This window comes from Cornus florida, unplaced genomic scaffold, assembly GCF_030987335.1.
Source record: "Cornus florida cultivar Cherokee Brave unplaced genomic scaffold, ASM3098733v1 CherokeeBrave_3.0.0_Hap2_Chr06, whole genome shotgun sequence".
Lineage (NCBI taxonomy): Eukaryota > Viridiplantae > Streptophyta > Magnoliopsida > Cornales > Cornaceae > Cornus > Cornus florida.
In genome coordinates, this window is record NW_026775576.1 from 21,913,828 (window position 1) to 21,931,535 (window position 17,708).

Below are 17,708 nucleotides of genomic sequence, written 5' to 3' on the forward strand. Positions count from 1 at the left end.
TCATGGCATGAACAATCTACCTACCTACTCTAAACTAATTTGCAGAATAATTCATTTTCCCTAAGCATAAACTATCAAAACATTCATTCATGATTTATCTTCTTGAAAGTTGAATTGAATAGAATGCTAATTCTTTTAATTCCTGGTTATACATAAATATTGAAATCCTTGAGATTGAGTCAGTTTACCATATTAAGAGGTTCGTGATAAAATCAAGCCCTAATTACTTCTCGCTTTGATTTCAGTTTATTTTATTTTGCTTATTTTCTTTTCATGTTATTGAATATCATCACAACAAACACAATCTTTCTTTAAATTAAAATAGCAATTAATTTTAGACTTAATAAACCACTACAGTTCCTGAGGTTCGACACCCTCAAAATAGCACTATCCTGCAAATGATTTGTTCTATTGCGAGTGGTCTTTTATAATTGAAAAATAGACACATCATTACCCTTCCATGATTAAGCTGATAAGAGTCGGCAACTATAATATGGAGACTTGAACCCTTGACCTTCCACTTTAGAAGATACCACTAGAGTATAGCCTTTGTGGTTTGAATGTTTGACGTGAGCATGGATTGCCTTGTCATGGTAAATCTTGCTTTATGAAGATTGTGGTGCACTTGGCCGTCCCACCACTTGATTTGTGTCGAGGGGTTTGGGTTGAATCTGGTTCATATTGTAATACTCTAATGTTGCGTTTGGGAGTTGAATCGGTGCTTTGGATTTAGGATTAGAGAAAATTTAGTTTAAAATTTTAACTAAATTTCTTTGAATTCCAAATCCAAACCGCCGATCCGGTACACCCAAACATAACATAAATGTACTGTTTATATGATAAAAAGATCGAAAATAACATTTCTTTTACAGGGGCAGAGATTTCTTCCTTTTGCGTTCATCTTCCCCATCCTAATGCACTACAGTTGCGCGCTTGTGAAATAATATATGGGTGTAAACTACTTGTACCCGGAAGTTAGATCTGAGATTTTGTAGCATAAAAACTTCAAGTCTAAAAATCTGATGTCTCAAACTTAAATTAAAACTGTTGTTCTTTTGTCATTCTTTCTAGTGGAAGGTGAATTACATCACAATCTTCAGTCAACTTGCATGAATCATAATTTCCAATGTAATAACACGAAAAAAAAAAAACAAAAAAGCTTTCAAACCCTTGCAGTTGAAACTAGGTTGCTTCCAATGTGATTCCCATGTTTAATTATTCAAAATAAATAGCTGGCCTGCAATATTTTTGAGGTAGGATACTTAAAAGTGTGTGCGCACGCGCTCGCGCGTACATAAATGTAACAGCAAGATTTCTTTTGGCTTAATTCATAAGACCTTGGGAGAAATTTTTATGGGCATTCCATGGGAAGGAAATGGTAGAGGATCCATGGTGACTGGCTCTTGGGGATATAGCAAGGACCAGTTATATCTAGTTACAACAAAGTGGACAAATATGAGGATATTTAACTTGGCCAGTTGGTACCCTGCACAAACTCTTGGTCCTCCTCCAAATGGTAGAAAAACATATGGTTGGACACACTCCTCGAATCTACTTGGATCAAAACTCAAAGGCTCTCTAAAATACTCTTCATTGTAATGTGTTCCATATACAGTCCACAATACCTGCACCAAATGCACAAGAGAAAAAAATATATATATATATGAAGCAGAAAAGGCCTTAGATTTTGTTGCCATCACAATCTTGTCGTTGCTATTATTATTATTTTTGAATTTAGTTAATGCAGGTCTTTATCTTAGTTAAGGTCCTTATATATATATATATATATATAAAGATATGTATTTATATATGTGATGTAAAACTGATTGTCCAAGCTTATATAACCGCACTACCAGAAGTGTCGAGACACATAATGACACATTTTCTGATGTAGTTACCTATTTTTTGTTGGTAATTAATGGTCCAACAATCAATACTTATAAGCTATGTTTGTGACATATGTCTTTTTTCAGTCAAATTTTATCATTTAGGACTTTGTTTTTGCATTTTTCAATGGTATACGTAGGTAACCAAAGTTTTTGAAATTTTTGTTGGAGGTCGAAATGGATCGGATTGTTTGATCTACGGTAGCTATCTTAACTTAGTCATTAGGATTTTTTTCATATATTTTTTGTAATTTTTAGTATAATGCCAAATTGGAGTGTTTTTAAGATTCTATTGCGTAGGCAGTCATTGTAGTGTTCATCAATGATAGATCAATTTTTTTTCCTATTAGCTTTGTGAATTCAAAGATGTTAATTCGTGAACTTTCATAACTTCCGCTTCAACAGGATGTATGTACAGGTTGGAAAGTGTGTTTGTTTGTGTCGAGTTTGCATTAAGAATTCTGTTATTCCATTTTGAGTTTGCATTAAGAATTCTGTTATTCCATTTTCATATATATGTGTGTGTGTGTGTGTGATGATATTTGGTAGAGATTTTTAGGACAGTTATAGAGAGCTGTTAACATGTTCTAGTTATTGATAAATAAAGGGGATATGATATAGATGTAGCACCTTCCATCCTCTGGGAATGGTGAATCCTTGGTATTCAATGTCTACAGTTGCTTTTCTGAAGGAGCCAAAGATGGGAGGGAACAGCCGCATGCTCTCCCGAACAACTTGCCAGGTATACCTCAACTTCTTTGTGTCCTCCAAGGTCAGATTCTCACCTGCTCTTTTGTTGCTAATTATATCAACATGTTCTGGTAAGAGATCATGAGATCATATCATTTTTAAATCAGTACCAATTTAAAAATCAACTGTGATTGTAATCGATTAGTTTCATGTGTATAAAAAAGCGTTAACCTAGCAAACAAGGCTCTAGCCACACATTTGGGGGGCTACGGAGGGTCAGATATATACTGTCACTTTCGCACGCATAGAAATTATTTTCTATTTTAAACTCGTGGCTCCAGATTACAATGAAACAACCTTACTGTTGCTCGAAAACCCACCCTCACCCTCGGTTTGATGTTATATATACACAAACATGTAACAGTAGTGCAATTTAATGTAGTAGGTACCTTGAAGGAGAAGGGAGTAGCAACTGGGGTGATGAGCCAACATCCTAAATGTCATGGCGATGGCGAAAGAGGTGGTATCATGAGCTGCAAAAACTAGCAACACCACATTATCGACTACCTCCTCCTCGCTAATCTCCCCTCGGATCAGCCCTGCCACCAACCGGGAAAGTAATTTCCCTTCTTCCTCTCTTCCTTCCGGCCCGCCTTCCATTTCCTTCCTCTTCCTCCTCACAACATCAACCAACATCATTTCTATCTCCCTTCTTGCTTTCTTTGCCCTTGAAAACTTGGAGCCAGGAAACTCAAAAGGAGGAGCAAAAACCCCCTCCAAAACTCTCTCAAAAGTTGCCAACATTCCCTCCCCAACATCAATCCCTAACAAGCACTCAAACACAATAGTAAATGTCAAAATCTTTGCCATACCATAAAGGCTAACCTTGTCCTGACCGTGCCAATGGTTCTGTAGGTGTAACTCAACTGAGCTACATATTTTGGGCACCATAGCCTCTAGACCAGCACAGCCAAGGCTTGTGGCTATAACCCCACGAAGGCACCGGTGCTGATCGCCTTGTTTTTCCATGATCGAGTCCTTGCCCATGAGCTGAACAGATGCAGAAGGCCACGAGCTTACCACCAGCTTGAACTCATTCGACAGGAAGAAGCGATTAGCCTCAGCTCCATTTACCACCACCGTAGGCGACCCCATGAGCCTTGTTTTGAAGATTTTTCCGTGTTTTGCAATCCGGGGTTGAACAAACTCCTCGAATATTCGGTTTCTTCGTTGAGCTTTGTAAAATTCTAATGTTTCACCAATCCAGAAGAATCCCAGTTTTCCTGGTGGCAGTTTCTTCTTGCTTTTGTTCTCACTTTTCTTTCTGTGCATGAAACATAGCATAGAGACTGTTGCAGCAGAGAGAGAGAACAGTAAAAAAAGAGCAAAATTCATGTCCATAGCAATTGATGAAGGCATAGACAAAAGTTGAACTCTTAAAGTTATGTTTGCTATTATATGAGCCAGTGTTAATTGATTTATATACATGCAAAGGGTATGTGTTGATAGGAAAAGAGTCACTAAAGTCAACATATTTCATCACCTTATTTAAGAAAGAAAAATTCAACCATTAGGTAATGGTCAAAACCATTCCGTTCATTATATTATTTTTATGAACTATCATCTATCTATATGTTAATGATCATCTTACCCAGTTTGTTAAAAAATAATAATAATAATAATAATTCATCTCACTAAGTTGACTTTAAGAAATCAATTGCTTCCAAAGGACGATCATATCCATTTCATGTGCTGGATGCATCCAAAGTCTATTTTACACCCTGTGAAAATTAAAAATCAACATCATAATCTGGTTTGAATCTGCTCTATTACTCCTCCATATATTAATTTTTATGTCTAAATGTCAATAAGAAAAGAGCAGCAATTTATAGACTAAATTTAGTAATTATCGAATTCAATTTATGTGAGTGGGGTGCTGGGTTTTATTGAATTCAATAAATGTTGACTTCGGTCTATCACCTTACTCACATAAACTGAATTCTGTAATTGCGACCACAAATCACTGTTCATAAGATAAATCAAAATAAGATTTAAAAAAGTTATAGCAGTCAAAACTACTCAGCTCAAAAGCCTAAACGACTCAACTCAAACTGTGGTGAGAAGGACAAAACCCTTTAGAAGTACTGCAGTGGAATTCTTCATACATCAAAGGGTCTTATTCATTTTAAATGAGTTTTAGGTATTCAATTTCAATTGTAGTTTTTGAACCGCATTAAAATTTGTTGCAAAAATGAGTGTGCTAATCATATCATAAAAAATTGAAAGGCTTCGACTTCAATATAGCTGTTTGGCTCAAAGGAATTTTATTTTACTATTGTTTGACATTAGGGGATTAAAAATATATATATAATTTAAAAAGTAACCTAGATTTTTAATACAAGGCAGCATAGTTAAACCCATCATAAATGTATGAAAGATTCATTTCAGGATAATAAAATCCACCCAGGCATTTACTTGTGAATGATTTTGAATTATTATTTAAAAGGATATCCCTAGATATCTGGAATGGGTAATATTCTACGTTTTCTGTTGAAAGTCAGAAAAACAGAAAATTGGAATTTTCTCCATCTACCATGATTGCTGATTACTATACAATGATAAGTGCACACCATATGTATATAATATATAGACATATAGATATAAGTAATGATGTACTGTAGAGATCCAATTGGTGCTTTGGGGTCACTATTGTCAAATTATATTAAGTTGAAATGTAAAATCCAGTATCTCCACTTTTCCCCTAACTTCAAAAATAAATAAATAAGTCTAATTAAACTTTTTCTTCAACTCATATAGATATTGTTTGCTTGCACATTTTCTTTTTGGTGTTTAGGATTTTGTTTAAAATTCGTTTAAAATCCGTTTACATTGTTGGGGTACATCCACCCATATAAGTGTAATCAAACCTTTATCCCCAAACGATGTGAGACATCACAGTAGCATTAGAGCTAATTCCTTGTTGGAAATGGGGGGTGGATGTGAGTTGCGCTGTGCAGAATAGTTGTGGAATATAATATGGATAAGCAACTTAGAGGGGATGAATAGGTTCAACTTGTTTTTTTTATCCTATTTTTAATTAATTTAAATTTAACGAAATAAAGATAAATTAAACACTCACAAACAATAACTTAAAGTGCAAGTAATGTAAAAAGTGAGTTTAGAGAGACCGAATTTTTAGCGAGGAAACCCTGATTGACAGAATAGGCTAATCGTTTTGGGAAAAACATCGAGGATTTATGCAGTCTTGAGTGAAAAGATCTATTATGTTTGAAGCAAAGAGTACAATCAACTCTGACTTAGGCTCACACCCTATCGTTCTATCAAAAATCAATTGTTGACCTATAATGGCTTTGCGACTCCCCTGTCCAACAGCTATCGACTTCAGGCTTACTCTTGATCACTATAGGAGGATTGCTGGTAGATCAACCAATACTCCACAAATGTCTTGATCCCTTCGAAGTGTAATTTTCTCACAATTTTCTTAAAAAACTAAATTTCTGAAGTATAAATGAAATTCTGCTTTACGATTGATAGATATTGAATCTTCAATCACGCAAATTTCGATCGAATAATGAATAACAACCTAAATCACTCAGTGTATAGGTGTGTTCTCTCAAAAATAGAAAATTGATAAAGTCTCAAAAACTCACACAAAGGCTCTCTTAGGGTTTAGAATTTTGCAATCAAAAATCCTTTCTTAATTGTGTTTGAATACGAGTTTATATAAAGAATTAGAGAGTCCTATTAGGGTTAGAAAACACCTTTAATTTCATGCTCAGACATCCCTCTAATTTAGATAAAAAAAAAAGGTAATAAAAGTTGGCAAAAATAAAAACTTTCCTTTTTGGTTAAGGAAAATGCAACTGGTTGGATTTTTCCACGAAATTGTTTTGGTGCAGGAAATGCAACCGGTTCAAGAGTGAAGTAAAATTGGTTGAATTTTTCTGGAGCATTGTTTTGGTGCAGAAAATGCAATCGGTTCAAGAGTGACGTACAATGGGTTGAATTTTCCCCAAGCACTATTTTGGTGCAGGAAATGCAACCGGTTCAAGAGTGCAGTGCAAATGGTTGAATTTTTGAAAAACCCTAGGTATTTAAAATCCAAATTTTACCTTACTCTTCTAAGTGATCCTCACACACTTACCATAACTAAATGTTGTTTGTAACGACCTGAACCTGTAGGTCCGAACCGCTAACCGGGTCCTTACCTGAACCAGAGGTGACCTAAACAAATGCCGTCAAGTTTATTGACAAAAGATCACCCTTACATCATGACTATACTTCAAAAGGGCCCTAAATAATAATTCCAAGGCTCAAACTCAAATACAACAAAAGAAGGAACAAAGTTCAAAAAACAGCAGCATTTCGGTCGGCCGAAATGGCCCCTGTATTGGTCGACTGAAATGGCCATTTCGGTCGGCCGGTTATGACCCTAACAGTGACTGAATCTACTTGAATGATCGGCCAACCGAAGTGCCCATTTCGATCAGCTGAAATGGCCCTGCGAGCTATAAAATTTGCACTGAACTGCTATACACCTGAAAATGTTCAAAAGCCTACTATAGAACTTAAAAATTGACTCATTCCTTTCCAAACACATCTGAAATCATTGATTACAATCTTTCCACACCTGACTGCATCATAGTATATAATTCATGCAAAATTCTTCATAGTATTATGCAAAAGAACGAAGTTCATAAAATTTACAACCCATGAGTTATCCTTGTTTTTCATAACACCCATCTTTGCAACAATATATAATTTATACTTGGTTAATTACAAAGGTACAAGTTTCATGCTTCCATACAAAAGATAACAAAATGATAGTTCCAATCCTGTCTAGATTTGTGGTGGATGGTCGTCCGCCACTTCTTTGCCTGAATCTGAAAATGTTAAATAAAGGGATGAGCTAAAAGCTCAATAGGTGGTGCCTAAGGCACACCTCTTATGACCCTGTGAATCCATACAAAGCATAGGAAAAAGAATAACGGGATCCTGCTGAGCTGGGGTACACATCCATAACCACAACGTTAACTATATACATAAACAAATATTATCCATATATGCAAATGAAGTGCAATGTCATGCCAATATCACTCCCCATTTTCCAAAACAAATCATTTTTGCCATTATAAACCTTTAATGCAACCCGGCCCATAGCACCTCTATGGCCACGAGGGAAGGATTGGCTAGCTTTCCCCGACCACATCGCACCTTCATGGCTTCGTTTGGTATAATACCCCTAATTTTAAAAGGATAGTCTTGGTTATTTTAAATATTTTAGTTCTTTTTTTTAATATTTTAATTTTATTATTTTCTTTATTGATATGACTTGGATTGGGAAAAGAGGTAGGGTTATTATTTAGCCTATAAATATATAACTATATGGTTAAAAAAGGGGACTATAAATATATCACGTAATATATTTTAGGGAGAGAGAGAGAAAGAAGGAAGAGAAAGAGGAAGAAGGAGGCTAGGGTTTTTATCAAATCCCTAAAGGCAAGTTCTTGTTCTATACTTTTCCTTTAATCTGTGAATTATATATCTCTAGTATAATCTTAGGATTTGTTTAAAGAACAATTAAAACTGAAATCTGTAATTTAATTGATCTAAACATAGGTTTTATGAATTTGGTTCATAATTGTTTTTGTTATATGAATTGATAAATTCCTGGGTTTGATCTAGTTTCTTTATGGATTTTTACATGTTTTAAATGATGTAATTTCATATCTGCGTAATGGAACCTAGAAGCATGCCTCGGAATTCTTAAACAATAAAGATTGGGTTCATAGTAGAAATTCTGGGTTGAATCGCGTAAACAGTGTTCGACTCGTTGTTACAGTGCTTGAGCATTGGAGGCAAAGCTCGAGCCAAGGATGAAAACTCGAGCCTTGAAAGAAAAGCTTGAGCCTTGGATGCAAAGCTTGAGCTATTGATGTAAAGCTCAAGCCATGGACAGGAAGCTCGAGCCATGGATGGAAAGCTCGAGCTATTAGGATAAAAGCTCGAGCCTTACCTGAGAATTTTTATAAATAGCGTTAAGTTAATCTTTATTGATTTTGAAAGGTCCTGAACATTAAATAAGGACTATGTATGAGTTTAAATAAATTCTAAACAGACTTAATTGTTACAATGCATGCTATTTGAGTTCTTTAAGGAATGAATGAAATTAATCTTTTAAATTTATTCTAACAACTGAGATTAAATGTTTAGCATGAATTGTATTTGGAGAATGCTTACCTGACTGTATAATAAAATATCAGCATATTTAAAATTCAGTTTGTGTAGGATATATGATGTAGGAAGCTTAAATAAATTATAAGTCGTTCCTATTCTGTGATAGCATGATATTCTATTATTATGTTTATTCTAATTATTTGATGTATTATTTTATTTGTTACATCAACTATTGGATTGTATGGATGTAATGCACCAGTATATGATGGTGGCATTTTAGGGACGGATTAACTTATCAGTTAAGTTCTACCTATTTTTGTATAAGTGAATGGATTAACTAAATTATTAAGTCCTACTTATATTCGTGTCAGGTTAACTAAACAAGTTGGATGATACATAGTGGACTAGTTTTGTAGTGGATATGATATATTATATATATATATAGATATATACCATGATATGAGCTTGAGCCTCAAGATTAATGGTTAGGGTGTGTATATTGCTAGGGATGTGTAGCTAGATATAGCATAGTTGTTTGCCTTGGTAGGTCTAGGTATTCATGCCCACTATATGTGCATTTTTACATGTTACCTACTCTCAGGTTGAGGCAACCCTATAGTCTGATGAGGTTCCTTTAGTGTATATATGTATTTATGGACTATGTAGTTATTGTATGGATTAACTATAGATATGTAGTTTCTTTGGTCTCTGTTTGGGTTGTCGTAGAAAGAACTTATTCGTGGGCCTAACCCACTATTATTTTTCAAGTGTTTGTCAGTTTCAAATATAGAGCTTGTTCGTGCTGAGCAGAGACAGTCCACGTCACTTTTACGATTCTACATAGGATTCTCTTTATGCTTTAGTTTCGGATTATATTTCTTTTCAGTTATTTCTGTTGGGATTATTATTAGGGGTCCATTGATGGATTCCCGAGTTGTAATAATATTAAAGGTTTTGGATATTTTAATTGGAGGATTAATTATTTATTTAAGGATTTATTATTCAGTTTTCTTTATTTATTCTTAATTCATTTTGTATTCTGTGTTTGATTAAATACTTTAATTATTTGATATCCCTTGGATCTCTGCTCGGACTTGATCACCCGTGGCTCTAAAATCGAGGGGTATCACAGTTGGTATCATAGCACTCTAGGTTCAAGTGTCTCTAGGGATCTATCGTTTTAAGACTTCCGCGTAGCGTATTCTTATATTTAGAGCCTAAGTTTAGGATTCATTGTATTCCTTTCCGGTCCACTTGAATCGTACTAATGTCTGTCTTTCTATGTTAACAGAATGGTTAACGCTAGAAAAAGATGGGACAATCAGAGAAATAGGCAGCGAAGAGGAGTGACACGTAGGCAGCAAGATTTCCTACGGCGTCAGCAAATGGATGAAGAGTAACAACTGCCTGGGTATTAAGAAAAAGATGGTCAGTTGCACAATGAGCAAGAGGAAGTCCAACAGACTCAGGAGTCTCAGGATTGGGGCTACAATCAGGGCAGGGATCCAGAGTATCCTCCCCATATAAATGACCTCATTGCTCGGGCTATAGAAGCAGGTGTAGTAGCTGCACTTCGCAATCAGCCACAAGTTTAACAAGTACCTATACCAGCACCAGTGGTTCAGACTGATCTTTGGGATAAGGCTAGGAGTTTTTTTACAAAGGGGAGCCCACCTGAGTTCTCAGGTTCCACCGATGCGAAAGTACCTCACCAGTGGAAGAAGGATATCGAGCGACATCTTCACATGGTTAAGTGCACAGAGGTTTCGAAGCAGATACTTGCTACCTTCAAGCTTGTCGGAGATGCACTCCAATGGTGGGAGTCAGTTACTACCGCGGAGGAAAGGACTTTATTGACCTATGATCAGTTTTGTGCTCGCTTCGATTAGAAGTACTTTCCATATGCAGTCAGGACAACTATGAAGATAGAGTTCCTTTATCTAGAGTAGGGGAACATGATAGTGGCAGAGTATGAGCAGCAGTTCACGCGCTTATCTCTATTTGCTCTAGAGAAGATGGATACTGAGGAGAAGAAACGTAATAGCTTCGTTAAGGTGCTTATGTGGTCTATTAAGTGATCTATTATAGGTAGTCCAGCCTACACTACTTATGCTCAGGTGGTAAATGCTGCTCTACAGCAGTATCAGTTGACTGTGGATTTTAGACAGGCTAGGGGTGAGAAGTGAGGTGACAGAGACTCTACTAATTAGCCAGCTGAGAAAGGGAATGACAATGGACACCAACACAATGATAAGGGCAGATTCCAGGGACAACGGTCTTAGAAGAAACACAAGGGTGGTTCAGATGCTCACAGAGATGGGGCACTTATTCAAAGGCAGCAGAATGGGAGACCACAGGTAGGACAGGGTCAGCCACTAGCTAACCAACAGAAGAGGAAATTTGGTACTTTCTAGGGGAGTTGCTATACTTGTGGAGAGTTTGGTCACACTTCCAGGCAGTGTCCTAAAGCAGGACAGGGATAGGAACAAAATGTGCAGCAGGGACAGAGGACACCATTATGTTTACCCGCTCCACAGATTCCACAGATTTAGGGACAGACATATCCGGCTTTACCAGCACCGCCACAGCCTCAAGGACAGGCACCGCAATAGTTATATTATGGTAGGGTGTATAACCCCATGCCACAGGATATTTAGGCGCTTCAGGCTATTGAGGGTATGTTTCCTATTCATGGTACATATGGCCGTGTTTTATTTTATACGGGTGCTACACATTTATTCGTGTCTAGTACTTTTGTTGCATTATCTGGGATAACTACACATTCATAAGTGCACACCAAATGTATATAATATATATATATATATATATATATATTTATATATATACATATATAAATAAGTAATGATGTACTGTAGAGATCCACTTAGTGCTTTGGGGTCACTATTGTCAAATTATATTAAGTTGAAATGTTGAATCCAATATCTCCACTTTTCCCCAAACTTCAAAAATAAATAAACTTTTTATTCAACCCATATAGATATTCTTTGCTTTGCACATTTTCTTTTTAGTGTTCGCGATTTTGTTCAAAATCTGTTTACATTATCGAGGGACATTCACCCATATAAGTGTAATCAAAATTTTCTCCCCAAACGATATGGGATATCAAAGTAGTATTAGAGCTGATCCCCTGCTGGAAATGGGGGGCGTATGTGAGTTGCGCTAGCTGTGCAGAATAGCTGTGGAATATAATATGGATAAGCAACCAATAACTTAAAGTGCAAGTCATGTAAAAAGTGAGTTTAGAGAGACACCAAATTTTTAGCGAGGAAACCCTGATTGGTATAATAGACCAATCGTTTTGGGAAAAACTGTAACGACCCGAAAAGATACCAAAATAATAGTAATAATAATAATTATTATTATTAATATAAAATATCGGTATGACTTTTGCAAAAAAAGTCCTTCTACAACCTGTTGAAATATATAAAATGCAATGACCTCACTTGGCCTTAAAACTAATCTATCATGTCCTAACACACAATGCAAATAATGTACCACATTCCCAAAATAACCACATACATATAAAAAGGTTCCGTTCCTCCATCACATCCAAACAAGGAATCACCAGTTCACTACCTAGTCCCATAATCCTTTACAAGGAACGTACTTTAATTACATCAATTTACAGTCCATGAAATACAACTGAAATCAAAAGTCCATAATTTACAACATTATACAAAATATACTAAAGTTTTACAGAATAGTCAAGATTTACACTTACAAAATATTAAAGTTCTAAAACAAAAATAATAAAATATAAATATTCAATCTCGTCTAAACTTGTGGTGGATGGTCGTCCGCCACCTCCTTTCCGTGTCCTGAAAAATATTAATAATAAAGGGGTGAGCACAGTGGCTCAGTAGAAGGTGCCAAAGACACACCTCTTGTGACCCCATGAATCTAGACAAGGAATAGGAAAAAGAACCAGGATCATGCCATTTTTGGAAAAATAATATAACCACAACATCAACAACAATAATCCAAGTCATAAACAAACCATGCTATGCTATGCAATGCAATGTCGCTCCCCATTTCCAAAACCTTTTCCGTCATCATTTCTAAACCGTTAGTGTAACCCGTCCCATAGCAACTCTATGGCGGCACGAGAGAAAGATTGACTACTGTCCCTGACCCATGGTAACCCCGTGGCATTATTTGGGCCTTCGTAATTCAACCATACTTGGAAAATCTCCCCAGTTCCCTCTAGGCCACACTAACACCGCGGTCTCTAGGCAACTCCTAAGCAGCCGGGTTTTCGCAAACCCTTTCAAAACTTTTTCCCCAAAACCTTTTTCATTTCCTTTAAAACACTTTTCCCATTTTATGCCTAATGCCATACATGAGTGCATCATGCCTTTTTCGTGCCATGTCAATATTCATATTATACATCTTATTCAAGCCTAAACCAATTAGCATGCTTTACAAGAAATACCTTAAACATACCATACTTTTTATTCAAAAATAATCCAACAAGTTAAGCATACCAAACATGAAATAATTCCATATAAGCATGTTTTCTACACAATACATCATCTATATATAGGAATTCACATAGTTATAAAAATCCTTGATGATAATATAATAATTTTCAAGAATTAATCCTAAATAAGCATGTTATACATCCAATTATAAAGATAACTCATAGAAATCAAAGAGTTTTGTGGATTAGAACACCCCTATCTCACTACATAAAGAAAATCCCAATTCAGCCCGAGAAATTTGAAATCCCAAGTGCCCCAAATTGAAAATTTCTCTGATCAATATGAGGCCCACGACGAGCTCTTCAACTTTGCTTTAAGTGGCAAAGTCTAATTCCTACTAGTTAAGCCTAGATCAAGGCTTAAAATTTGTGAGTAAAAAAAGAAAAGAAAAGTTATAAGGGAGAGAGATACAAACGTGAAGAGAGAGAGATAGAATGGCCTGGTAATGGCCTTTGGCCATTTTAATAACCAAAATAAAAGGGGTGGGTCCCACGGATCATATAACCAATTCCATTTCTCAATTCCCACTGAATTCGGCTATAACCTTCTTTTTCTTTCCATAACCTTCATCAACACACAACATCAACACCACATACAAATAAATATATATATATATATATATATATATATATATATATAATATTATATAATATGTTACAAAGACAACCAAATCCATGGGACACGCACTTACAATATCAATCTTTTTTTCTCAATTCTCTTCAATTTCGGCTACTACTTTACTTTAGCATAGAATATATATATATATATAAAACTAAATCAACCCATCAGCACTACATATATTTAAATCATATATATAAGCAACAACAAATCAATTCCAACATTAAATATTTCAATTGGGTAATCCATTTATAATTAAATAATTAATTATGACAACTAAAAATCATAAAATAAATTAAATCTTAAAAAATCGGGTTGTCACATTCTCTACCACTTAAAAAGAATTTCGTTCCGAAATTCTGATCCAACAGTTTCCGCATACCCAAAAATATCCAATCCCAACTTATCCCTTAAAGGATACACAAAACCCCAGACAAGGAATCTTATCCATTGCACAATCAAGTTCGAACTCAAATCTACACATCCCTGTCAGACCAAGCACTCGCTATCTACCGCATAGTTATACCATCGCATAACCGCACCAACGACTACCAACTGCACTATACGACAATCATCATACTAAACAACTACAAGATGGCTAAACAACAAATCTCCCAACGACTACATAATCATGAGTCACCAGAACAATAAAACGTACTGTCCTGTATCCATGACCTAAACCCTTAAAACGAGATCTTCGATAATCAAATGGTCGAACTACAACCCTTTATCGGACATTTGTCCTACCTACAAACCTCGTCACCTGAGACAAATCACTTAAATCTATAAAACACCATTATCTCAAAGGTCTTTCCCTAACTAGATCTACACTGTCACACTGACACAACATGTAATACTGTGCTCTCACTGTCTCTGACAAATCGAAACAATCATTGACCTTTGACCCGACATCGTACAGAAGAGGGACTGATTCAGGAGAAATGGTTGGCCAGGCCATTCTTATCATCGATCCGACCTCAACACAGACATCGTTCTTGTCCTCAGGTCTAAACCTCAAACACAATCTCACATAGTCCATAAACAACCATGAGATCCACTCACTATCAATCAATCGCTCTACGTTATCTCAACAATTATACAATCACATACCTGCTCTAAAAATTCCAATCATACCTCAATCACACAACCATAACAAGTTAAAAGCAACACGACACCAAATATCACAATCATTGACCCACATAAACCAATCTCTCACAACACCCATACTAGGTAGCCAACTCCCTAACATCATTCGATTCAATTCCTACCTCATCAAAACACACAATGCGACTATCTCATGCCTGAGATCTCAAAACCAAAGTCAATCTTTTCTATTATTCCTTAACGGAATCCCATATTCACCTTCTTCAGTCACGTAATTCTAAGGAGATATCGACACTTATCCTCAAGACACTACTCAAATCAAATGTCTATGAGAACATCCATATATATAACTCACATCACATCACCTAATCATCCTCGAACTTCTAGTTCACGACACATCCCCTAGCCATTACCGCTAGTACCACACTAGAAACACACAATTCCTATTTGGCAACTCGTGCCTCACACATCACCGGTCAAAACCACTCTCAGAACAAGCACCAATAAAACAAAAGACTTCATCTCCCTCCATGGGAGTGAGTTGACTATCCCAACCAAACCTTTACCAATGAAATCTAATAGCATAACGAACCACACACGGGTCCGCCCATCTACGGATGTACATAACTCCTAAATAGATAACAAGACTCTCAACCAACAACATCCTTGTCAGGATCAGAACAAATGAAAGGGTAATGAACCCCACACTCACTAGAGACTAACAACTCGTACCTGAATGCACCTGACAGCCTATCACGTGCTGCTCACCAATCATCCAACTGTGGATACCCAATCTCACCTGAGATGAAATGAACTCCTTATACACAAGGAGGAGAACCAACCGGATACCCGTATAGAACTATGAACTCAAACATAGGCGACCTCGCCACTAAAGGACCGTCATACAGTATCAACACTAGAACCTTGCATACGTTACACCACAATACCCATGCTAGCCAAAACTAATCAGGTTCATACCACCTATTCATCGAGTACTAGGATACAACTTACAACACAACCATCAGATAAGAGCACTAATGCTCACAACGTACCAACACTAGAAACAATCATAGACCTTCAGACACCGCGTCCTATTCCATCTGGAACCAAGCACTCCTAAATGACAACCTTTATACTATACAATGATAGTAGATCACCCATTCTATCTCTACCTTTCTAGGCGACACTCCCTCAAACACCGTGCACACAAAACCCGTGACTTCAGTCACAGTAATCCACAGACTAGTCAAAAGGAAAAAAAAAAAAAAAAAAAAAAAAAAAAAAAAAAAAAAAAAGTGTCTATATGGCAACATCGTCCTCACTGGCTCTAAGGAGTAAGCCGTCCATAATCATCTCAACTGGCGCACAATCCCATCTCCTACCTGACAACACACAACAAACAAGTCAAAATCTCTAAACCATTCTCGGATCATACCTTAAAATATTCTGCTCAACAGTACTAAACATCACGCCATAGCGCTTCTACTACCGTCATCCTCAAATGACAACTCGAACTCATGTCCCACCGACTCAATAAACTACCGCCAATCGATCTTCCCTCAAGCATCCCTAGGATAACAACATCACAACAAAAGAGTATGCCTCACTCTCGATACTCCTCATAACAACCACTACTTGCCACTAGGAAAGAATTTTCATATGGCCATACCATGCTGACAATTCCAAAAAGGAAAAAAGAGCACTAAAACCAAAATGCTCAACACCCAACCGTCTCCTCAAAGCTATTAACAACACAATTAGTCACTAGCATTTAACCGGTTACTCGAACCACTCTTCCTAAGGCAATCTACATGCCTAAACTAGAAAACTTCATGCCCTAAGTTCAACATCATTACCTCCTCTCTTCACCGTTCCTCAGAACTCCCTTGGCCCCAACAAAAGTCAAATGGGGCTACCAGCTACACCTATGGGATCACCCTCGTCCCAATCATTCTAATCATTAGTTTATCTCTTTGGATCCTCAAACAACAAGTATCACCTCCCGATACTCCAAACGCAATATGAAATACAACCCCAGTCCATAGCTTTCAATTTTCAAGACACAATCCATTCGGTAATACAGTATATATCATCTATCACTTCATCCGCAAACGATCAAGCACTTCAATGACCCCAAACAACTCTCCAAGAGTCAATTACCTGCACATTTCTGTAGCTATCCGAAATAGGAATCACTCATCGACAAACTAGTCTCTAAAACAGACTCTTACAACCCATAAACTGAATCATATCAAATAATTGATCACCCAATACTCGCATGACTTCAGTCAGTGCCTACACCACCCTAGACTCACAGAGTCCAACAAGTCCCCTTGACAATCATGACCAACACGCTTCCTCGGACCATACCAGAATACCCAAAATACATGCCTACAACCCATAGATTACACTCGTGACTCTAGTAACCTCTATTACACCCAGTACGAACCGATTCGAAGAGAACCTCAATACCAAATCGTGACCCAAGTCATAAACACTAACCCCCTAAAGTCATACCTTTCTCCCACAAAACCCTCACTCGAACACCTGACCTCCACGGTCACAAGAACCCATACACCGATGTATGAAACTCATATACAACATAGACACCGTGCCATGAAATACGAACCTGCTCTAGAGTCGTGCTCTAAGCACCGTATAAAGATGACTACACACCAAATAGCTCAATCCACGAGCTAGAAGTCCACGT

The 17,708-nt window shown here is 36.8% G+C and overlaps 1 protein-coding gene across 1 annotated transcript; it reads right to left on the reverse strand.

Moving 5' to 3' along the window:
* Window positions 1–1,249: 1,249 nt before the first annotated feature.
* LOC132313866 (taxadiene 5-alpha hydroxylase) lies at window positions 1,250–3,977 on the reverse strand. The gene is made up of 3 exons (XM_059812804.1): window positions 3,026–3,977; window positions 2,517–2,704; window positions 1,250–1,625 (listed from the first exon to the last, which is right to left on the reverse strand). The coding sequence occupies exons 1-3, from the start codon at window positions 3,975–3,977 to the stop codon at window positions 1,329–1,331; spliced, it is 1,437 nt and encodes a 478-aa protein (XP_059668787.1). The 3' UTR covers window positions 1,250–1,328.
* Between the last annotated feature and the right edge of the window lie 13,731 nt (window positions 3,978–17,708).

Coding starts and splice junctions, on each gene's coding strand:
- LOC132313866 (XM_059812804.1), bottom strand. CDS start 3,977: ATGGACATGAATTTTGCTCTTTTTTTACTGTTCTCTCTCTCTGCTGCA. Junction 2,705..3,025: donor CTACTCCCTTCTCCTTCAAG/GTACCTACTACA, acceptor ATCTCTTACCAG/AACATGTTGATATAATTAGC. Junction 1,626..2,516: donor CCATTCCCAGAGGATGGAAG/GTGCTACATCTA, acceptor CATTTGGTGCAG/GTATTGTGGACTGTATATGG.